Genomic DNA, 25,375 nt, shown 5'->3' on the forward strand with positions numbered 1-25,375 from the left:
CCGGGTCTCAGAAATACCCTCACCGCAGCTGTCTGCATCAGTATAGCTGCTCAATGGTACGGCTTTTCTCCTCTCAGCTGCCATACACCTAGGCAGCGTGTCCGGAGCCTTCCAATGCCTTTAAGACTGTTACGCTCAGTTCCAAGGAGCCGCTGCCTCCAAGCCAGCAGCACAGTGGCTCTGATCCATGATGGCGGCCCTCCACTCCGTCTACCCTCGCCCTCACCTCCTTTGTGGTGGCCAGATTCCATGACAGATGCTCCTGGGCCCGGCAGTGAACTGGCTCCAAAGTGGATGGCTGCCTGTGCCCCGGGGGCACCAAACAGCACGCGCCTCATCCACTCTAGTTAAGGATTGTCGGCGCATCTACTGGACTTTCCTTCTCCTAAAGATGCTTGTAGCTGGGAGAATGAGCCTGCAACAGGGAGGGGCCACAGTCACGGTGTTGCTGGCTGGGGTACTCATCAAGCAGCAGGCCTGCACATCGGGGTCTTTGGAGTCCAGTGACAGTCAGCACAGCATGGCAGTCCAAACGGCGGTTTCCTGGGAAGTTCCTCTAGCAGCATCTGGTGCTAAATCCACCCAGTGTCCCAGTGTCTCAACTGGGACCAAGTCAGGGAACAGGCTGGCATCAGGGCACCAAGCAGAAAAGCAATCCAGATAAGGCCTATGGGCCACCCAGTAGACGCTAGACAGCAGGGCAACAAAAGAAGAGTAGTCCAGATGAGTCCTTGGTCCAGTCGAGCAGTCCCTGTCGCAGAGGTTTGATCCGAGTTCCAAAAGTGCTCTTGCATCAGGGGACAGGAGCCCTTCCACTTATACTCAAAAATGCCTTCGTTCAGGGGGTAACTTTGAAGGAGTCCTTTCAAGTCAAGTACAAGACCCTTTTAACCCAGCCCTGTCTCCAGACATCAGTAGGAGTAATCAGTCCATTGTGTGAGGGCAGAAAATAGCCTATTCACATCTAAGGTGTGAACGGCCCTCCCTCTCCCCAGCCTTGGAAGACTATCAGTATGCAGGTGTCTCTTCTGTCACACCCTCCTGTGTGATGGCTGTCTGGAAAGGAGGCACCAAGTGGAGTTGTCACTCTGCCTCAGGCGTGGATAAGAGTCATGCTGCAAACGCATTAGACTGCCAGGCCAGGTCCTCCCTGGACCAGAAACAAGCATCCTGTTCAGAAACATGCATCCTGGGACCCGTTTCGGGGTATCACTCCTCATCAGCCAGGCTAGCTTGAATCTGGTGGCATAGCAAGCACCGGGCCTACTTCTGGGCATACCCTACCCTTAGGTCGACAAATGCAAAAACAACAGATGATCAAAAAAACAATGGATTAAACACAGATTTTTGTGACTAGGGTGAATGTTTGCATTGTTCAGCATTCTTTCCATCATCTTTTCTTTTCACTTTCTAAAAGTGGCATTTCTACAATGGTAATAAAAAAATCCACCAACACCAATAAGCAGGATTTCTCACTACCATTTCAAACATAGTAAACATGCCCATGCTATTCCTCATAGATCAGAAGATATCACTTAAACATATGTCATGGCATTTGCAATGTATTCCTATGACAAAAGGAGCCCTCACAGTAGTGAGAACCCAAATAGGCTGTGTTAGAAATGGGGTCTTTGGTTGGCAGTCAGGTTGCCCCCTGTCCAAGGAAGGACCCTCACTCTAGTCAGGTAAGTCACTCACAATCCAAATTATCCTGTCCCCACCCTCTGGTAGCTTGGCACTGAGAAGTCAGGCTTAACTTGGAAGGCAATGTGTAAAGTATTTATGCAATAAATCATACAATAACACCATATAGCACCACAAAAATACACCACACAGTGTTCAGAAAAATATATAATATTTATCTGGTAAGAGGCAGGTAAAAACGATTGAAATGCAATAAGTATATGTTGAGATATCACTCTAAAAGTGATATAAAGTGTCTTAAGTCTTTGCAAAACAATTAATTGTCTCCTAAAAACAATAAAGGTCTCTTGCAAGCACAAAGTACCTGGCTCACGTTCAAAATCTCTGCAAGGGACCGTGGAGGATGCGATGCGTGGAAAACAGGGAGGTGTGTGACGGTTTCGCAACTTCGCACACCGACTTGAATCGTTATTTTCCATGCAGGGGAAGACTTTATGTCGATTTCCAGCGCATGGACTTGGTTCCTCTTTGGGTTGCAGGGTTTTCTGGCGCCCCGGGAACAGTGCGTGGAATCTTGGGCTTGTGGTGCGAAGTCACAAGCGATGCGTCGATCCAGTGGGCGTTTTGTTCGGAAATGTCTCCTGCATGGCAGGTGCTGCGTCGATTCCTCTCTGGAAGTCGGGCTGCGTCGTCCCAGGTGCGCCGTGCATCGAAGTTCCGGACGTTATGTAGGCGCTGCGTCGATCTTCTCCTTGCAAAGTCAGGCTGCGTCGTTCCAGCTTGGCGTGCAATTAATTTCTCGGGGCAGGATGTGAGTTGTTTTTAGCAGGCTGTGCATCAAATTTTTGCCACACAAGGCGTTCAGTTGCAGGAGTGAAGTCTTTTTGGTTCTGAGACTTCAGGAAACAGGAGGCAAGCTCTATCTAAGCCCTTGGAGAGCACCTCTCAGCACAGCCAGAGAGCAGCAAGGCAGGTTTCTTGTCCAGAAGTGTCTGTGAGGTAGAGTGTCTAGCCCAGGAAGTGTCTAAAGTCTGTGGTTTTGGGTGCTCTTCTTATACCCATTTTGGCCTTTGAAGTAGGCCTACTTTAAAGGAAAGTCTCACTTGTTTGTGAAACACACACCAGGGGATTGGAGACTGCATTGTGTGAGGGCAGGCACAGCCCTTTCAGGTGCGAGTGACCACTCTTCCCCTTCCTCCTAGCACAGATGGCTCATCAGAATATGCAGGCTACACCCCAGACCCCTTTTGTGTCCCTGTCTGGAGAGAGGTGCAAACAGCCCAACTGTCAAACTAACCCAGACAGGGAATCCACAAACAGGCAGAGTCACAAAAATGGTTCAAGCACGAAAATGCCCACTTTCTAAAAGTGGCATTTTCAAACACACAATCTTAAAAACAACTTTACTAAAAGATGTATTTTTAAATTGTGAGTTCAGAGGTCCCAAACTCCACATGTCTATCTGCTCCCAAAGGGAATCTAAGCTTTAATCATGTATAAAGGCAGCCCCCTGGTTAACCATTGAGAGAGACAGGCCTTGCAACAGTGAAAACTGAATTTGGCAATATTTCTCTGTCAGGACATATAAAACACGTATATGTCCCATCTTAACCATACACTGCACCCTGCCCATGGGGCTACATAGGGCCTACCTTAGGGGTGTCCTACATGCAGGAAAAAAGAAGGGTTAGGCCTGGCAAGTGGGTGCACTTGCCATGTCGAATTTACAGTTTAAAACTGCACACACAGACACTGCAGTGGCAGCTCTGAGACATGATTACAGGGCTACTCGTGGGTGGCACAACCAGTGCTGCAGGCCCACTAGTAGCATTTGATTTATAGGCCCTGGGCACCTCTAGTGCAGCTTACGAGGGACTTACTAGTAAATCAAATATGCCAATCAAAGAAAAACCAATCAACAGTACAATTTACCCCGAGAGCATAAGCACTTTAGCACTGGTTAGCAGTGGTAAAGTGCTCAGAGTTCAAAAGCCAACAAAAACAGGTCAGGAAATATAGGAGGAAGGAGGCAAAAAGTTTGGGGATGACCCCTGCAAAAAGGGCCAGGTCCAACAGTCTGTCACTACTTCGTCATGTAGTTCATAAAGACATATGTCCTACCTTTTACATACACATCACCCTGCCCATAGGGCTATCTAGAGCCTAAACTGCGCACCCAGGCCCCTGCAGTGGCAGGCCTGAGTCATGTTTAAAAGGCTACTTCTAAGGGGGTGGGGTGCAATTTGCGCTGCAGGCCCACTAGTAGCATTTAATTTACAGGCTTTGGGTACATGGTATACCACCCTACAAGGGTTTTACTGGTAAATTAAATAAGACAAACATGTGTAAGACAATCATACCAAATTTAGAAGGGAGAGCACATGCACTTTAGCTCTGATCAGCAGTGATAAAGTGCCCAGAGTCCTAGAGCCAATAAAAAGAGGTCAGAAAAACAGGAGGAGGAAGGCAACAAGTTTGGGGATGACCCTGTGAAAAGGGCCAGGTCCAACAGGATCTGCCATCAGGGGAAGAAAGGGGATGGAGGACTGGGTGTTTGCACTGCTGTACCTAGCAAAGAGAGACAGACGGGGCAAAAGTATGGGAATGAGTCAATTTCAAAGTCAAAGCTGACACAGAAAAATATTTATTAGCACTCTGCAATGGGAGTCTGGCTGCACAAGAAAACAAAACAACAAATTAAATTTAAAAGAGCATTTAAGATGTCATTATTATCTTTGCTAAATCACCTGTACAGTTTCTATAGATAAAGGAGTGTTCTGACTTAGAAATGGCTCAAAGCAACAACCTTTTAAACAAATCACTATACGTTGATATATACATGTTAAAGCTACTGTATTCCTTCATCAAATAAAATGGATTTGATGTATTTTTTTAAACACAGACTTGCTTTGCAACTGTTTTTTGGAAGTACAAAGGCGCCACTTTTAACTCCTTGGAGGCATTTACACCTTGCTAAGCACAAAGTGTATTTAGTAAGCAGCTACTTCTGCATTTAAGAGGTCTGTTTATAACACCCTCTTGTGTCATTCTCACAACTGAAGAAGGCACAGATTCTGTCTGAAGGGAGTAAAAAAACACTATTCAGAATGAGCGATTGCATAAGCGGATTTGGCGATGTGGCACAACTTGATGTGATGAATAAGCCCTGTTCACTTGGTCGAGGGGAGAGTGTGTCTTCTCCTAAAACACAATGGTGTGGTGTGTGGGGAAGATGCGAGGGGGTGGGGCTGTCAACCTGTGTCTTACCCTTTTACTTGGCGATATCACGGAAGAGTGCGTGTGTTTTAGCTGCTGGTAGAGTACATATCATTATCACTCTAAAGATTTAGGGGTAGATTTAGAGTTTGAGTTGGATGCAGAACGCCGTCACCTGATGTTCCATCCACCCTATTAAGAGTGGATGGAAGTCTATACTGTGGACAAGACATCCCTTGATTTTTTACGGATGTCCACATCTTCCAAACTCTAAATCAAGCCCTTGGTTTGGATGAGGTTGGTATTGTAAGAAGAGATAGATTTCCAGTTGCTTCATTGTGTCTTTATTCAGTTTGAGGCACACTTTTACAATTACAATGCTTTTTGAAATTTCATAAGCAGCAATTTTAACATACAATTAATGTTGGCTCAAAATTGGAAATGGTCAAGTCATATTTTGTGATACTCCTGGATTTTCTTTTAGACTGACAATTTTGTAGAATACAAAATCCCCTAGCTTACAACAGTTTTTTTCACACAGAAAATATGGATACTTTTTGACCCCTCTATATGTGGGGGATGTTTTCTCAAATGGAGGAAATGTAAGATGCATAAAGCAGTTGTAATGTTATTACCCCAAGCATAAAATAGTTAGCTGAACCAATGTGCATAGACAGATAGTACTATTTTTGTATTTATCTCTTGTTGTGAACCTCAAAAGCAGCAGTGAGTAAGACGTAGGAACTTGTGTAGTCAAAGCTAAAAGAGTTATGCACAGAAATGAAACAGAGACGATCAGGATGATACAAATGTGTTAATAATACATGCTATTTAAAGCAAGTGCCCTAGGACATACATTTATTTTACTGGTTGCAAACATAAGCTCACACTTGAGAAAGAGGGTTCAGAGCTGATGGCATAACTGTACATCGAAGAGTGTGAAAGAATATTTGGAAGATATCAAAATATCACTGCCATGCGGTGTCAAGCACATTGAAGTGTATTTACCCATTTGGTGAATTGAATAACAACAATCTTTCCGGTCTAAGAAACACTTCAATATTCGGAGGTATCTATCTGACTGTTTTTTATGTATCTCCCATCTCCAATCTAGAGAAATAGAGAAAATACAATTAAAAGGCCGTATGGCAATTATTAGTATTGCAAATTATGTATTATAGTTGGGTTTTCTTACAACCTACATCTCCTGCAAGTTACATTATATATCACCATGACTTGTATCAAGGGCATTGAAAGGATCGAGTCCATTGACCAAACAAGCAAAAGCCAAAGACAGGTTAAGGAAGAGCTAGAAATATCAGAGTAATTCAAACAAAGGTGCAAAAAATCAGAGAATGGGTTTTCAGGGAAAGGAGCTGATGAAACAAAGGGCAAAATGGCTATTTTGCTATCCAATGCAGTGACAGTGTAAAATATGGGTTGAGGCCTACCATTGTAGCTTGACTGTGGCAAATAAACGTTTTTGACAGGTCAAAACATCCCTTTTAAATATTAATAAATTATCCCTATATAGGTCTTGCTGTGCACAAGGCAGGGTGATTGGTATTTAAAAATAGGACACATGAGCATTTAATATTAACATGTCCATCTAGTAACTAGCACCTAAATGTTATATTTTCATTCAGGCCTAGAACTCATACGTAGAAAACCAGAATACAGATTAAGATTCCTAATCCTCCATTTTGGGATGGGACTAGCTAGACAATTACCTTTAAAAGTTATCAAAAACCCATTCAATAGTAAAGTCAGATTCTTAATGAGTATTTAGGAAACAGTAACTTTTGGTAAGTTACCTTTATTAAGCCAGAGGTCCCTGGAAGCTAAATTTGAATGCGCTCTCTCATGTCTGCCAGGAAGCAATTAGTATTTCAATAGGTGTGAAAAAGGCGTGAAGTGCCTCCTAGGAGCAAACAATAGGCTGACTTGAATGGGCAGAGATCGCGACTCAGAACTTGATAGAAAATGCAGGGTGGGGCTGTGGGTATCCTTTTTAACATTAGAGTGTGAAATCCTACTAAATCCTAATGTCAGAAATTTTGCTTGACTGGTCTGCTGGATTTTCGTGCAACACTGGGTATACACTTAAAAGTAAGGGAAACAGGATGCTAAAACAATTCTTTTGTATACACTTTTTTTGTTGGTTAAGGGCCTGGTTTATCTGCCCAACGTCTGTCTCTGGGTATTAACATATTACATTGTGAGAACACTAGAAAGGAAGGGAAAAAGGATACCAAATATTTTTTGTATATCCACTGTCTAGTTGCTGGAAAATCCTGCTTTGCTCTACCAGAATTCTGTCTCTGGGCTTATTGGTGGTATCATGGCTACCACAAACTACATTGTGGTATTAGATGTGGGAGGGCAATAAAATAACCATAGTACCCCCACCACATACACCTTAAGCACACAGATCATAAGTTTAGTGTGGTCGAAGACTTTCATCACCTTGAAAATACTAAAAGTAGGCAGGGTTGGAGTTTGGAACTTTTAACCCATTGGTTAGTGCATGCCATAAGGTTATTACTACCACTAGGTCATGCCAGGCACAAATGTGACAGATGCAGGCACTCACTTCAGAATACTCCTGCACCAGAGGAAGATGACAAGAGGGTTGAACTTGCTGTCTGTGATCTGAAAAGAGCCCTGAACGACTGTACCAGCTTTCACTTGTACCCAGGACAAAGACGTGGACTACAAGTGTAATATGATTGACCCCCTGTTAAAGATATGGGGATATAAGAAAGCTACAAGAGGCGTCTTCTTACAACTACCCATTTGACCAGTGGCAACTGGGCCTCATCAGGACCCTGCTGTTTGGGCGCTGCCTAATCTGTTGTGAGTCTGTGGGAGCCTGAGGTCCTGGGGCTTTAGAAGTGTACTCCTGTAGTTAACTAGGACTTAATTGCTGCTTAAAGGACTAAAGTCTTTGACCCAGGATGAACCTACTTGGTGTATATGACCTGTGTTCCATCACAGTCAGTGTCAAATTGTGCCTCAGTTCTGGTCTGCTGAGACCACTGACTATCATTGTCACTTTTATGCCTCTTGGGGCTATTCCTACTTTAAAACATATTTCAAGTTATCTGTTTGTCATTTTGTTGCCATTTTGTTTATTAACTTTTATTCTATTTTTGTAAGTTTGTATGCATTATTTATTGTTTTGCATTTTGACTTTATTACTGTTTTGGGACTGCATACATACTTTGTACATGTTCCTAAATTAAGCCTGTCTGGTCTGTGCCATAGCTACCAGGGAGTTAACTTCAGGTTACGTTAGTGACTTTGATGGTTCACACCGACAAGAGTAGTGTATAGTCACCCACTTGAAATAATAATCCAATTTGTTACAGATGTCATAACAGATGCTACATGGTGATCCTGCAGCAGCAAAATAACCAGATCTTCCTACATCAACATAGTTTCACCTACCTCTTCCTAAATGCCTGCAGATCAGAGCCTGTGCCAGCATCATCTGCCCACATCGCAGCATGCAGCCCCAGCCAGTGTCTGATGAAGGCCCCGTTCCTCCTACAGGGAACAATGAACAGCAAGCAATGCAGAGTTGTAATCGAATTCACTGAACAAACAGAACGGTATGCCTACCGATAGCACAGCATGCCTTAGGAAAGAAAGATAACAGCATATAGAAAATATATTAGCTTCCATCACTGAAGTCTTACACTTTCTACTTTGAATATTCTGATGTGTTTAAAGAGCTTCCAAAAATACATGCTTGCACCTACATCTTAAGTCCACAGAATGTTTTTCTATATATTCCAGCGCAGAAAGTATGAAGACTAGCAGAGCAGAATCAGCTGATTCGATTTAATTTCAGTCTAAAATCCCAATATTATTTTATTACGAGTATACTGGGTGTACCACTGAATTAACAGCTTCACATTTACTATTTGTAAAGAACATGGCTGAAGGGGCACAATATCAGCTAATCCAATACAATGACATGAAATTTTGCATCCTCATTTATGTTCTCAAATCAGCGTTCCTAGTTCGGGTGGTATCAAAGCTCAAGAACGAAAACTGTGGACTCTTGGGGAGAAAGAGGGTTACAAGGTGGTCCTCAAAAATGAGATTACCAATGATCAAAAGCTGCTCTCCATGCAGCTACTAGACTGGTCTTGAGTGTTCACCATCATGATCACACCACAACGTTCCTGATGGTAAAAGAGTAATAGAGAATGTAACAGACCATTCCAAAATGGCCACCATGTTTACACTAAATCAGTGAGTGGCATGACAGCACTGATGAGCAAGCACTAACAAGTATCTGAAAAACAGCACACCCATTAAAAAGCAAAGGTTCCACTTAGATCTTTAACTTGTCACTGGACTGCAGTTGATTAGGGAGTGTCCCAAACTGGACACCGGGTCATCAGCACAGGAACACCTGCCTGAACTGTGGAAGATGTTTTTTCACCTTTCCATTTTTTACATCACATCTGGCCTATTTTTAGAGATAACACCCTTCACCCTATCTCCTCTGGTAACCTAGGAACACGTTGGAGCCCAGAGTCCCAGGATCTGTATCCCATGCCTATTTTTAAAATCCTTTTGAGACGATTTAGCTAATGCTAAGAATTACAGACCTCAGAACACCAAACCACAATGATAAACTCTACTTACCTTTGGTAATGTTCTTTCTGGTGGACACAATCTATTTGACATTTTCTCTCCTTTAAAAGATCTCCAGGTGCTAGACTAGATCAGGAACATTTTTCAGTATAACCTCTGTGTGCCAGTAGATGGTGTCGTGCAGCTCCACATCAACTCTGCTCCGCCCCAGAAGTGACAGCTGGAGCACCATACTGGTGCCACCCAAGCGTGCTGATGTTAGTTTCTTTCTAGAAGACATCTAACCCCTCAGATACAGAACCCAAAGACCAATTGCTTCTGCCAGTTTGCAGATCTCTAAATTGGGATCTTTCTATAGGGAAAATAGTCCATTGCACAGAACCGGGAGGGCGATCAAAAATCTGCATACACCACAAATAGCGTTACCAAGGTAGTTAACGTGTTCTTGTGATGGATACTTTAAACAGCAGATTATTAACCTTTAGAATAGATACAAAAGCAATACCTTCTCAGGTATTGGGTCTATAGATCCACATGACTGAACGGCCAAAATGTCCTTTCCGTCAGCAATGGCTGTGAAAGGAGTATTTCAGCCTGCACACTGCAGCCTGACAAATATCCAGGAGGCACCATGCGTGCCAATGCAGTGTTACCAGCACTGGCCCTGGTAAAATGTTCCCTCAATCCTTCTGGAGGCAGCTTGTTGGCCATTGCATAGTAGATTGTAATGCAGGGGACTATCCATCTGAACAAGCTCCTTCTCTGCACTGCCTTGCCTTTCTTTGTCCCAAAGGGATACCCCATTAAGAGTGGATCAGAAGACTGTTGTAAAAGCTGAGCGCTCTTTTGGGGTCCAAATGCTGGAGTCTCTCCTTATCTTTTGAAGGGTGAGATGGGGCAAACAACGACAGACGGGTGATGAACTATGAAGAGTGAGATGGGGCAAACAATGTCAGAAGAGTGATGAACTATCCAATGTGAAAGAGAGTCACAACCTTCATTAGAAAGGCTGCTCTATTCCTCAATAGTAGTTTATCCTGAAAGAAGGTAGTGTAGGGGGGGCTGGGCTGATAAAGCTTGAAGCTGTCTCATGCAATGAGCTGAGGTTGTTGCAATGAGAAAAAACGTCTTCAGAATCAGAAGGTATAGAGGAGTGCTGTGAAATAGCCCAAAAGGGTCACACATAAGGAAAGTGGGGGACAAATTAAAGTTCAAATAGATCAGACAAATGGATCAAACCTTTGAAACATTGCATCCCAAAAGGTGATTCAAAAAGGGACAGTTGGTTTGGTAAATGCAGAAATGCAGAAAGGGCTGACAGATAACCAACCTTTAACAGTACCCACTGCAAGTGCTTACTGGGTTAAAGACAGAACGAAGAGCCAAACATTCAACAATTTGTCCGGCAATGGCTACATATTGTAGGTGCTACATATGGCCAAGTATTTGTGCCATACATACAGATGCTTTGTAGCAGGTTATCTCGCCTCAAGGACGACATCCACAACTTTGGGAGGGAGGTCGCACGTGGTCAACTGCAACCACTTAATTGGCATGCAAAGAGATGGAAAACATTTATTCCTACTATCAACTCCAAAAGCTGGTTCACTTTGGTCGCAGTCTGATCTGAAAAATTGTTTTTGAAGCACTGAAGGACAGCTCCTAGGCAGAGGCACTGTCCTTATTAGGGTCACAGTATTTGGAGCTGGGCTGTCAGAACTGTCTTATGCCAAAGTTGAGAGGGATTTGTTTCAGAGTCAGGCATGATAATGTGTTTGACGTCCTCCCTCGCAATCAGGGCTGACATCGATGTGGCAGGAATCAACATGGATCATGGTGTGGGGCATGGAGTCGACTCCAAAGTCAGAGCTGAACCTGAAGTTGGTGCCGAAGGCAGAGGTGGCACCCAGGGTGGATCCGCCAGTGGTAACCAGACGGGACGCCTCCACACATCCAAAGGGCCCAAATGTGCACCAAAGGGAGCCACTAGGGTGGCTAAGATTCACAGCAAGCCTTAATTTAGATGTGGTGTAACCGACAGCCACGGAAATTCAGTGTGCATCAGAATCATCTGCAGAATTGGCTCTTTGGTAGAGGACATGCAACGAGACAGAGACGGATACTGACATCCTTTTCAGGGGAGTGGAAAGGCTGCGACAAGGCCTACTTAGATGTTTTGTGCTGCTTTCGTTATACTTTTATGTACGTAAAGACTTTGACCACAAGTAAGACCTGGTGTGAGAATGGACCAGAGAGCGGGACCTGGTCGGCATCCTCGACTTCGAGGTCTTACACGACTTCCTGCAGTGTTTATGATGTACAGCTTGGCTTCACATTCCAGGATGTGGCACATCAAGGCACACACCTTGGAATTGTCACCCAAACCCAAACACCAGAGATACACCTCGTGGGGATCTGTCAAAGTCATCTGTTTGTGACAGTTCCTACAAGGCTTACACCGTATACTTTTAGAAGGGGACATGTACCCTTGCACGCTGGAAAAAAAATTGTAACAAAAAAACTCATCAACTGATGAGAAAAGGTTAGGAGTTTGCTATAGATCAGCGCAAATAAAGGAACTGTTGACAGTGGACTTGGGTGGTTCCTACATGCGGCTTCAGCCATCACTTCCGGGACACAGTGGAGTGAATGTGGAGCTGCATGACGTCACCTACTGGTGTGCAGGGCCTATGCTAAAAAATCTTACACATCCAGTCTGGTTCACTTGGATATTCTAAATCTGTAGTCAGAAGTATCCATCAGGATTGGCTAATAGGCCACTCAGAAACAGAAGTCTAGAGCTAAGAAGATTTAGTAACGTTTGGATTTTACTTCAGCCCCAGAACCAAGTAGCATCCTCTGTTATTGTATGCATCCTCATTTAAATGGATTATTTTCTCACCTGTCAAAGTCTTATTACTTTTGTAAGGCAAAGCTCTGACTGCAAATTGACCTCCTCCACCTCCTGAAGTAAGTCTTGACTGTTCGCCAGGGCTGTCCTGAAACAGTCAAGTGCCTAAACAGAGTAACTTTGTACATATCCAAGAGTGTTCCACTACTAAGTCCCTGGATTACATAACATTTGAAACGATTCTTACTGGCTCAAATGCCCATAGTTGGCTAGATATTTATTATTTACATTGTAGCTCCAAGTGTAGTGTTTTGGAAGAGCTTAATGAAGTTCACGATTATCACTTTTTTGATTGCCTTCCAAAGGTTAGGAAATAGCATTTGATAGAGGAGTGAAGAAAACTGGACTCTGTAGTATGCCCACGGTGCTGAAGGCCAAACTCACAAGAGGAGTAGAACACACAAATGGACAGATCTTTCCTTCTTCCACAAATCTCTTATTTGATTCATTCTATCTTTCTATCGGGTGTAGACCACCATACCAAACAAAAGTAAACAGAAAAACAAGAGCTGCTCTTTACATCAGCCTGCTTGTTTCAGCCGTAGCAAGTCAAACATACACAGCATGGAAGCAGATGCTAGTTTTCATTCCTCGCTCTGATTCACACACAAAGGAAGAAGCAAACTTACCAATAGGGGAGAATTTTTTTCTGTATGTAAACCACAGGCGAGAGCTCACGTCTTTTAAAAGATCTGATTTGTCTGTAATTAAAAAAGAAACATTGTTTTAGGTTGTGGCTCTACAATATGCTACACTTGCTGAACATACTGTACAATGTCTGTTTATTGAAGGCAGTATGTTTGCGCCTGCTTCCCTCGTATAATCAATTTCCATAGAAAGGTATATCACGTGCATCATGTGCTGCTTCACTTCCTGCAATCTATGCAGCACAAACACATCTCCAGGTTGGAGGCCAGCCATCTGGAGGATCTCAGACTCCCGGGGACACAGAGGCAATGAGCACAGTCAAGAAGCATCAATGGTTATGGCCTGGTACAATAAATCGAAATGACAATCCCTTGGTTATGACCTCAAGTATTTCAAATGTTGTCTTGCAAGGTACAGTGCTAGACAGAATTGCTCTTTTTTAGAAACTTCTTGTGGGCTGGCTGTGCATCTTCTTCACAATTACATTTAGGCAAGTTAAATGCAAAGTTCTGTACGATTCAGCTCTTTTACTGCTATTACACAATTTCTATCTTAGCCCCTGTGCTGAATTCCCTAATTTGGTTTCCATTTTTATGATTCATGAAGGGGCTTCTATCCTGCTCCAGCTAGAAGAGGACTGGATCGCGTCAGCTACTGCAGCTTGCTTTCTTATGCTTGTTTCTTTGGGTGATGTCAAACAAACTGCTTGAAGTCGAATCCCAACGTGTGAGATATATTGCTCACTATATTCCTACTTTGACACATGAATTATCGAACCTACACTTACAGGCCCTTTTCCTAGTTTGGCTTAAAAGTCTAGGCCTCTGCCACTCTCCTCCAAATGCTGAGCACAATGATGTCACTTGTGAATGCTTTCCTGACTCAGCCTTTGAAGAGGACACTACATGGCGCTCCTTTTCTTAACAAATCAGTTTAGTTAATAAGTGTCTATTTCTTAGGAACAAATTGCCATAATAGGTTCAATATGGGCTTGTATTTAAGACAAATTCTGCAATCTGCAGTGTATTCAGAATTCTACTACTAGGCTAGATATAGTAATTTGTTACTCCAGCTTTGACTTCTTTACACTGGTTTACAATACACAACATAATAAGGTTGAAGTATTGTTCACAAGGCATATTAAGAGATTAGCTTGGCATTCCTTTAAGGCACATTCATGTACTACTAGCCCAGGCGCGTCTTTTATCTTCCACTGATCTTAGATTGATGATTCAAATATGTGGAAGGCTTTTCAGGTTCAAGAAGCAACGCTGAAAGTTGTTACCATATTTCATTTGCTGCAAACTCAATCATGCAAGGTTTTGCAATTCTATTTAGGTCTGTGGGTTAGATCTAAAAGAATAGGAGCACAACCTGGAGTAAAGTAAGTCGAATTTAAACAAAGCAGGACCAAAAGAAGCTTTGTGACAAGACTCCTTCTTTTCAGTGCATGCTTTCACCTCTACTGCTCACAAGGGACTGCTGTGGGATTTCGCTGTTACTTCTTACCAGGCGCCTACCTGCTGTGATGTCATATTGCCTCCCCAGAATCCATATAGGCTCATTGGTATCTGGAAAATCTTCTAGACTGTCATAGGAGGACGTAATCGAATTTCCACGCTTGGCAAAGACTGAGTGTAAACCTGAAAGAGTCAGAGAATAAACAGTAAACTTTACTTGAAACTGCCCTTTTCTATGCCTTTCCTCCAGGAAGGAGGTACCAGTGGTGCTTGTCATCAGCTACACATAGGTAGTCTACTTGGATGGAAGGGCACTGGGGCACCCTTTAAAACAAGCTTCACGGGCAAAAAAGGGCTATGGAAATAAAGACAGCTGTTCCACAATATGCTGAAGGGATCACCCTTGCATTCCAACTTAAACAGACATGGAGGTGAGACATCAATGCGAACAATAGAATCGTATGTAATCAAGCACCTACATGAAAACAAGCCCTGATCACCGATCACACCATTTCTCTCGATCTTGCAGAGCAGTAGGCGAACTCAAAGCAATGCATTTAAGGTCAAGCCCCCAATAGGCTGGCCACCAAACTTCATATGGTACATGTATGCCATTTAAGATTTTTTCATAATTCTTAAACAATGTACACGAAGAGTTACACCAACAACTCATATTAACCCTGAGAAATACTTTGATTTAAACAGCTGCTCTGTGACCTGACCTGCCTTTCACCTCTGCTGCTGGCTCTGGCAGCAGGCACTGTGACATCAGAACTCAACTGTAATAACTTATTACAGGTGACTTATGGCATCTTTTATTAATAACTGGCGACTGGGTGTGTCACATCTTGCTTATTTTAACGAAATTAGAGACAAAATTTTCTACAGGGATTGAAGAATCCTATGTATTATAAAGAAACTAGAGACCAGCGTTTATACAGGGATTACAGAATCTCATATATTTATTTTTATAATAATAATAATAGACATGAACTTCCACAGAATTCTCACTTTAAGACTCCCAATAAACATACCCCATAACTCAGAAGCACATATTAAATGTGAATCCAGATCTATAAACCCTTTCAGAATAGTAAATACTTTGGAATGCTAAGAATTACAGCTGTTCATGTGGTTCAATGGGCAGAGAGTTAAATGCATGCAGCTGACGTAGGTAAAAGCGGGCCAATCCTATCAACCACCCATGCGAAGGCAAAGGACTGGATCATGGAATGTGCGGTCTAGACTGGAATAAGCCTGTGAGAGCTGTAGCCCATGAAGACGTTGACAGGCTACGCACTGTGATGAAAGGTGGAGAAATTAAAACGTGTTTCAAAAGAGAGATTTAGCTCTAGCACCAATATGACAAAATTAAAAATGTGATTAGCTCATGTTAAATGAATCACTAGCTTTTTATGCACAAAGTTAATATATTTTTCTGGGTTTAATAATTGTACTAAATTGTTGATGTAACTGGACTGCATAAACTAAAGGAAGTGTTTTCAAACTCAATATTTACAAATGTGTGATCATGATAGTGTTGTGCTAGTGGCTGATGTATTACATGTAAGTAGCATGTATATCTGTACTTATGTGGAAAGAGTGATGTGTCATATGTGATACGTGATATGTGATTAGAGTGTGCACCCAAGGGGAACCTTGATTTTGGAATATTTATCACAACAGCCAAGAACAAAATAGTAGAAAATGTTTTGAATGTTTTGCTTGTAATGTTCTACCTGCCCTATGGCTGCCACTGCCATGAACTCAACTTGTAATACTGGAATCAAGCACAATGGAAACGGTGGCTGTTCGGGCACTAAAAGTCATAACTATATATGAAGGGGATCTATAGTGTACAGGGTACCAAATGATGGTGCTGCTGTTTGAGGCAACAGTGGTATGAATGATGTGACTTGTGATGGTAATACCTAGAGGGGTAGTACCCTTGATAGTGGTATTGGTGACACTGGTGCTTGTTGTGCTGTTGGTGCCTACCTTGATGTTAGTGCATGAGGTGATGCTTATGTTTTTGTTTCATTTGCCAATTGAGGTGGAGTTGCTACTGCTCAATAACGTGGTGTTTGTGTTGATGATTGTTGTGGTGGTGGTGTTATGTGGATGGTGGCATTTGTGAAGGTAATTATGTCTCTGATATTGATGTCTATGCTGCCTCTGGTGACAGCAGTGCTACTGGTGGTGCTGATAACAATGTATGTACTACACATTAGGGGAGAGAACAGGGAGAACAGAGGGGACTCATCCTCCTCAAACTCAAGATATGTACAAACAAGAGCATAATTCTCTATCGTGTGGACTGTCCAGACCACTTTATTAGGAAAAAAGTGAAAATGATTTTTCTAAAGAACCCTCACCCACCAGGGTTTCACCTTGGTGACTTGCTAGATCCATGGGTTCCTTCCAGTTCCGCTGCAGAACGAGGTGTGCTTCAACCAAAATGCAACACAAGAGCACTGTATAATATCAGACTGCATGTAAGAAAATAGGAGTTTTGGTTCTGTTAAAAATACCTGGCTGGTAGCAAATGTTGTTTTAATGAATGGCCCAGTCGGTATGGTTAAAAACTGGGCAAGAAAAAGTGGGTATTTCAGAGGGGTACTGTGGCCCAAACTTCCTCCTTTGATCTGGTATACATGTTTCTGCCACTGTTCTCTGTGGCTTTCGTCAGGACTGGAAATATCACTTTCTGAATCCATTTCTTAATACTACACAATTTTCCCAGGTGCATTCTAGACAAGCACCTTGCATGCCAAAGATGTTCTCACCTAGTTGGTTTCTGATTCACCGTATCTGAAATGATAAAGAAAAGGTTAGCCTGGGACTGGAAGATTTTTGTGTTCCCATTATCCGGTATGGTGCAGTCGGTGAAGTGTCTCACTTAGCACTGGAATTTAGGTTTTGGAATTGAGGTTGCTTTTGTGGTCTTTGTCAAGGAGAAGACACTGTATCTACCGCCTGGGTGGTGACCCACCACCTGTGGGAGTACCCCTGGTGTCTGTCTACTCTAAGGTACCTACTTAAGCGCTCTTGTGTGGACCAATGAGTCCCTTAGCCTTCTTCCCTTCTTATGCCAAAACATTGGTTTTGGCAGATTTAGGGCATAATTGTTCAGCAGACCCCAGCTGGAAGAATTTGTGAGGAAAATCAAATTCAACGGTTTTTTTAAAGGTAAACCACAGAATGAGAATGACAAGAAGGACACAGGCCTTAAGTTCAAATCTGCTTTCACTCTCTTGTATACAGCAGTCACCGTTGAAGTACAAGCCAGTAAAAGGCGGTTATTAAAGAAATAGGGGAGATCAATCCGAAGGTGATCAAAAGTTTCCATAAAATAACTAAAGGAGAAAGCTTAGCAATAGACGAACTGAGGAGGGACAACACTATTATTATCAAGTCAGCAGACAAAGGTGGGGCTATCCTAATCCAATTAACTGAAAATTAACCAGATGGAATGTGTCCACCTTCTGAGTGACCAGAGAAACTATGAACGTTTAAAGGTGGCCCTAACTAAAGGTCTGAAGAAAAAGATTGACAGTATGATGGAGGAAGCCTTGCCCAATGATTGGACACCCAAAAACGAGGCAAATTTCTTGTGAGATAAGACACCAGTCCCACCTTACTTTTATACCACCCCTAAGGTTCACAAGAACCTGCCAAATCATCCAGGGCACCCCAATGTTTTGGGCATTGGCTCTATTTTAGAGCCATTGTCAAAATGTGCAGGTGCCTTTTTAAGACCAATAGTACAGGGAACCAACACATAACAGAAGGACACAAAGGATGTCCTGTGACTCCTCTGTAATACTGACTTCAACCCAGCATCTATTCTACTAATAGCGTTGGACATAGAAAGCCTACATACCAGATTACCCCACAATGAGACTCTCGAAGTAATAGAGGAAGCACTCTTCAAAACAAACAGAGAGTATCACACTCCCAGTAATTTCGTAATGGAATGTTGCAAATGGGCATTGTGGAAAGCTGGCTGTCTAAGCAGTGTACCAAATGTAGAGGGTACACTATGCAGATAGTACAGGTGCCCTTGTTGATTTATAGGGGTAAAAACTGACAATCCCAAAAGCTCACTTTTGTGGTAGTGTGGGCAAACGGTTAGGCTTATCAGAGGGTAGTGCTAAGCATTTGTTGAACAGACAGAGTCAATAAATGAGACACACACTCAAGAAGGAATTCGAAAACAATGTTTAGGAAAATAGTTACTTTAGTTATATTATTCTTCAAAACCAGAATACTTTCAAGAAGACAAATACTGTTGCAATTTGTATTGGTTTAGCAAGTAAGTAACGCTTTTACTCAAATGCGTTTTCACACTGTAAAGGTTCCAAAGTACTTTTACTGCAAAGGAGTCCTTGCAAATGGTTCTTAAAAGTCCTCTGTGAATTTTAGGGTGCAAGGGGTGCAAATTCACAAGCAAGACAGCGATTCAGATTTATCTGCCCTGTGACATCCGGATACAGTGGTGTTAGTCAAGTCTGGTGTCTTAGGCGCAGCACAGCTGGAGGCGAGGGGGGCCACCTAGAAAAAGGGTGCAAGGGGAACTTGGGGACAAGTCTGTGTGCTCCAAATGGGGGGCTTGGTCGGTGGGCATAATGGGAGCAAGAGAACACCGTTGGATGATGTGGACATGGGCGGGGGAGCTCGGGTGCAGCAGCTCTGTCATTAGTGGTCCTGCGTAAAGGTGCTCACGGTTCTTTGGGGGACCAGCAAGAAGAGGGACAAAACAATGCAGCTTAACAACTCTGGACGATGTCCTCTGTAATGCTGATGTCCTTCGATTGTTGTTCTTCCGATGCAATGCTGGAATCCGAATTGGACTTCCCCATACTTGGTAGTTGGAAGGAATCCGGTACACCAGGAATTGATGCCGAACGACTCTGGTTGATCCTGAAGTCTTCTCACTTGGAGGGGAGACAGGAATGGCCTCTTGGAGCACAGTGACCTCCTCCTGGACAGATGGTGCATAGGTGGTCCCGGTGGTCACCAGGACAGTGAGCCAGACATTGCGGTTGGTACCTGCAGGAAGCAGGAATGTGGCTCCTCCACTACAAGGGAGATGTTGACAGCTGGCGAAGTGCTGGGAAACCTCAGAGGCATTTGGCATTCCCACAGCTGTAGGATGAGTCAGGATGCTGCGATTGTCGGAACGGAAGCAGGTAGGCCACAGGGTTTCACATCAAAAGTCCACTAGTCATCCACAATTCTCACTTCTTCGGCTCTTCTTTGTCCTCCTCTTCTTGGGTCAGATGAATCTGTTCTTCTAGTGTCAGGGGGCCACCTAAATACACAATTAAGGGGCATTTAGGGGAGTGTGGAGTAGGAGCCAATGGGCTACCTACCCTTGGGGTGACTACACCCCCTATATGGCCACTTCCTGTGGGAAGTAGGCATAATCCTGTCCCAGAATTCCTAGGTCCACTAAAATCAAGATGGTGGTACCCTTCCTTGAGTAACCACTTCAGGTAGCCCACCACAGGGGTGTGGCTAGCCCAAAAGTAGAACACTTGTACAATCTAACTAATATTCCCACCTGTCCTGGTGCCAAGTAGGCCTTAGGGCAGGGAGTGGCAACTCCCAGGTTTCGGCGAAGCCAGAGTTGCATACCAAATGTGGCAGGGTTTTTGAAGTCCCTGGCCTTGGTATGCAGATTCACTAGCCATCCTGCTGGAGTAGTTGATAACATCTTTCTCTGAGGCAGCCATTGTTTCAGGCCTCTGAAAGCACGGGCTCTCACCTCCTGGGGGTCAGAAACATGTCTGTGGTTGCAGGCTAGTCGAGACCAGCTATCCAGCACACTAAGAGACTAGTGAGTTTCAGGGGATACCTCTAAGGTACCCTCTGGGTGCATTTCATTATAAATCCAAGATTAGCATCAGCCTGGATTTATTAAGACGAGGTGTTTGATACCAAACACCATAGCTATCAGTGAGGCCATTATGTAGCTAGGGAACTCGTAATGACGAGGGTCACATTTGCTTATGCAGTTATCTCATCACATCAAATATAAAGAACCCTGCCTTAGGGCTATAAGGCCGGCTGTAGGGGTGACGTATATATTTAGATGCAGTGAGGGAGGCATGGCACACAATGGGTGTGCCATGTCATATTTCAGCCCGGCTTCCACCAGGACACGCAGACGGCAATGACAGATTTGTGCATCTTGTTTTAGAGGGGTCCTCTAAATGTGGCATGAAGCCCTTGGGACCCTTTCAACTACCTCCCGCAGCCTCAGTGGTCCTTTCAAAAGACCGCTGAGGTTGTAATGAGGGCCTATATCTCATTTTGATATAGTATATAAAGAGCCAGCTTCCTACAATTTCTAATTTTTAAACTGTATTTATCACATAATTTGATTCACAATCTTTTTGACCATTACATCAGACAAAGGTGATGGGTACAGGATCTTATGACAAAATCCTCTAGTAGTAGAAGGGTGACAAGCGTGGCAGACAGGAACATACTCCAGGACGTGCTTCCTCATAGACCCACCATCTTGCTGGGTACGAGGCTAGCTGTCCGGTACCCGGCATCCCTCACACTACACATCAACGCATAGCCTACGCAAATCCCAGAATTATCATTCAAAAGCTTGAAGAAAGAGCAAGTGCACCAAGATATAGGCACAGATGATGGCATTACAGGTCATTGGGCCAGTCGGGAACCTTGAAGACATAAGTACGGCACAGACACGAAGGTCCTGATTCTAGGAGTGCAAGGGGAGGACTCCAATGTTAATATACTTTCCTCTTTGCTTATATCTAAATACAGTGTGTGAATACAGACAAGCTTTGCATGTTTACGGTGTGAGGTATGTGAGTGGATGATCAATAGGGCAATGCCCTATGTGAATGTTAGAAATGTTCACTTCTTTATAGAACACTGCTCCAACCGGACAATCTGGGCATTAAACCTATTCTTTCACTGGCTGAGCTCAGTGTGATGATAATAGCTAATGGATGGAATCAATATCATAGTATATCATGTAACAGAGTGTGATAGCACCACACCCGAAAATGGGCACACACAAATATTCATAGTTTCCTGGGAACGTTCAGGCTAACCTTTTCTTTATTATTTTAGATGCAGAGGATCAGGCACTAAGTAGGAGAAAGACATCTTTGGCATGCAAGTTGCATGACTGAAATGCACCTGTCAAAATTTTGTATACGTGTGTAAAGAGTAGACTCAGGGTCTGGCAGACCTCCCAAGTCATACGGTGCCACCGTGTGTCACACGATTTGGAGGCTGTAAGCAACCGATATCCATTTATGGTGTGAAAACACCCCAGGACATCGGACACAGCCTGGATGACCCTTCTTTTTTTTGTTTTGTTTTTTATGGGAGGGGGTGGGGTGGTTAGTAAGGGGGCAGAGTGCCTCTAAGTTAGCACTTGGCACAAGACCCCGGCCCCGGCCCCTCCAAGGCCCCAGCCCCTCCTCAAACAGTGAAAATATTTTGTAAGTTCGCAGGTATGGAGTAAGATTTCCGGCCCTGATGAAAGCCACAGGGGAGGGTGGCAGAAACATGTACACTAAATCAAAAGGAGGACGTTCAGGCCACAGTACCCCTGTGAACTTCCCACTTTTTCTTTTCTAGTTTTTAACTATACTGATTGGGGCATTTATTAAAGCAACAGTTGCTACCAGCCAGGTATTTTTTTTTAATAGAAACACGAGCAACTCCTATTTTTGTACATATAGGGGGTCATTCTGACTCCCACCGGGCGTGGTCACCGCGCGCCCGGCGGGAGCCGCCAAAATACCGTACCGCGGTCGGAAGACCGCAGCGGGTATTTTGAGTTTTCCTCTGGACTGGCGGGCGGCCTTCAAAAGGCCGCCCGCCAGCCCAGGGGAAAACGACCTTCCCACCATGAAGCCGGCTCGTAATCGAGCCGGCGGAGTGGGAAGGTGCGACGGGTGCTACTGCACCCGTCGCGTATTTCACTGTCTGCTATGCAGACAGTGAAATACAAGCGGGCCCTCTTACGGGGGCCCCTGCAGTGACCATGCCATTGGCATGGGCACTGCAGGGGCCCCCAGGGGCCCCGCGACACCCCCTACCGCCATCCTGTTCCTGGCGGGCGAACCGCCAGGAACAGGATGGCGGTAGGGGGTGTCAGAATCCCCAAGGCGGCGCAGCATGCTGCGCCGCCTTGGAGGATTCTGACGGGCAGCGGAAAACCGGCGGGAGACCGCCGGTTTTCCTGCACTGACCGCGGCCAAAGCGCCGCGGTCAGAATGCCCTGCGGGGCACCGCCGGTCTGTCGGCGGTGCTCCCGCCGACCCTGGCCCCGGCGGTCTGAGACCGCCGGGGTCAGAATGACCCCCATAGTCTGATATTATTCAGTGCTCCCATGTAGCTCATTGGTGGCAGCACGCCCGGTTCTGCAGTTGTATGGGAAGAAACCCTGAGATGAAGAAAGCCACAAGGCGAATCCCTGGTGGGTGAGGATTCTAAAAGCGTTTTTTGCTTTTTGGCCTGAACAGTCCACGTGATAGAGTAGGGCTCTCCTATTTGTGCATACATTCTAGGTACTGCTAATGGTAAAGCGGCTGCTCCATGATATGGTGTTTGTGGTGATGGTGCGGGTGTTGGAGCTTATCACAGTGGTGCTTGTGGTGATAGTGGTATACATACGGTGGTGGCATTTGGGATAGAGGTGTGGTAGCACTTATGCTGGAGACATTTCTGATGGTGGGGCTGGAGCTGCTGCTCAATGACAGTGTTTGGGGTGATCATGGCACTGCTGATGTTTGCAGCAGAGGAGCTTCTGGTGATGAATGCTTACAGGGTTGTTGCTATGGCAGAGGTGTATTTGGATGCTTCATTTGAGAAGTGTCAGCATCTATTACAGGGACGGCTATTTTGCATGGGTGACAATAGTACTGGTGGTATTGTATATATTGCAGATGGAGTTCTGGCTGCTCAGTGAGATGGTGTGTGTGGTGATGGTGCTGCTGTTGGAGTTTATAACGGTAGTGCTTGTGTTATGTGGGTGGCGGCATTTGTGATACAGGTGTAGTAGTACCTACATTGGATATGTTGCTACTTTTGCTGATGGTGGGAGTGGAGCTACTGCTTAATGACATTTTGTTTGGGGTGATGGTGGCACTGCTGAAGTTTTGATTGAGTTGATGAGTGCTTGGCTAGTTGATGCTAAGGCCATGGGGTATGTGGATATTTTCATTTGTGAACGGGACAGTGGCTTGTAAGACAATGTTTATGTTAATAGTGAAATTAGTGAGGCCTGCTGCGAAGCGTAAAGAGTTTAGTGATAGCTAAATCCGCAGTACTAAATTCAACAGTAGATGTGAGGATGGACACAGAAAAAACATTCAGATAGCTTATCATAGCCCAGCAAGAAAATCATACCATCAATCTTGGTACAAAAGTCTCCAGCAATATTAAAGTGTGAAACTAAAGAATCTAATGTAGGTGTTGAAAAAGATGGGGTATGGTTGTGTAAAAACACACAACATTGGCTTCCATTTGCTAACTGGTACACATACAGATTTAGCACTCAACCTGAAAATGGCACATGCATTTAATAATAGTGCAAAAACTAAATCTTGCAGAAAAAACACTACCACAGGCAGCAAACAACACATTGACAACACCAGAATCCCCCTTACAAGATACTCTTGTGAACCATACAGGGAATGTACATTCAATCCATTATATACCCAGAGTAACTATTTTGAGCCCTCCGTGTATTGGAAAGGCTAAGCATGGTGTATCTTTGTTCCCTAAGATGGTTTGGAAGGCTGCTATAACCAATTAACTTGATTTGCAGGAGGAGGAGGAGGTGGGTTTTAAAGACCTCTAAAACCTCAGTTTGTCTCTAAACCTCATGTGGACCAAAGACTGAGTTAATTTATTTCCATCCAGACCTCTTCCTGGTATCCTACCCAAAATAATAGTCTTCTCATGTCCTTGTTCCTGTTGTGGAGAACACAAAGCATTGGCCAAAAAGGTACTTGTTCACAAATACTCACTGCAACAATACACATTATAGACACAAAAAAGGACCTCAAGCAAGGGTACCCTACCAGAATGAGAACCCAGGAGTGATGGCACCCAGGAAAGAGGATTCAGCCCCTTAATGCAACCAAGATTCTGCAATACATAACATTTCAGTTTTATGGCTAATGATCTGAGTGTCTCCTTAAATGAATCAGTGTACCTCAATAATTACTACAAGACATTTCCTACCTGGTAGAAAAAAACTGATGAGTAGGAGATAGTATGTATGAACATGTATGTGGTATTGCTATAAAGTGAACCTATCAAAAGGCAGCAGAGCACCACGCAATGTCAAACCAGATGGCTGCACTTGGGGGCAGGGTAAGAATACAGAGGGCGAACTTCCTTAATAAAAGTGTGACTCCATATAGACCATGAGGCACAGGGTCTATCTGGATGAGGTAAATTACCTTGTTTGTGATAAAGAGAGGAGGATCTTTCATTTACCTTCACAATATAGATGAAATATGGATCCTTTTAAAAGCCCTGAAGAATGCCCAAGACCTAGCTAGGCTAAATAAGGGCAGAAACATGCTGGCACCACAGAGATACATAAGGTCCATAATACCCAGCGATGTCCTCTTACTAATGCTTTTTAGTTTTTTTATACATACTGAGGGGACCACTGAATAAAGAATACTCTAATGGTCTACCTTAAGGTATTTTTAGCTAGTATAACTGGATACCAGATAATTATCTAGATTAACAATTTGGAAGAACTCGGTCAAGATAGTACCACTTGAGATTGAGTCTGTCCGGGTAGTGCTATCTTACCAGGGTGGGATGCAGTGCCTCATGATGAAGCATGTCACATTACGTGAGTGAG

At 43.9% G+C, this 25,375-nt stretch overlaps 1 protein-coding gene across 1 annotated transcript in view; it reads right to left on the minus strand.

Moving 5' to 3' along the window:
• Positions 1–25,375, minus strand: part of ATG4A (autophagy related 4A cysteine peptidase) — a 173,170-nt gene that overhangs the window by 102,150 nt on the left and 45,645 nt on the right. The window contains exons 2-5 of the mRNA XM_069211583.1: positions 14,551–14,673; positions 13,012–13,083; positions 8,311–8,409; positions 5,869–5,970 (exon numbers count right to left, since the gene is read on the minus strand). Of these exons, the coding sequence (XP_069067684.1) occupies positions 5,869–5,970; positions 8,311–8,409; positions 13,012–13,083; positions 14,551–14,673 (396 nt within the window). The remainder of the gene's footprint in view (positions 1–5,868; positions 5,971–8,310; positions 8,410–13,011; positions 13,084–14,550; positions 14,674–25,375) is intronic.

The sequence above is a fragment of the Pleurodeles waltl genome, chromosome 2_1, assembly GCF_031143425.1.
Source record: "Pleurodeles waltl isolate 20211129_DDA chromosome 2_1, aPleWal1.hap1.20221129, whole genome shotgun sequence".
Taxonomy (NCBI): Eukaryota; Metazoa; Chordata; class Amphibia; order Caudata; family Salamandridae; genus Pleurodeles; species Pleurodeles waltl.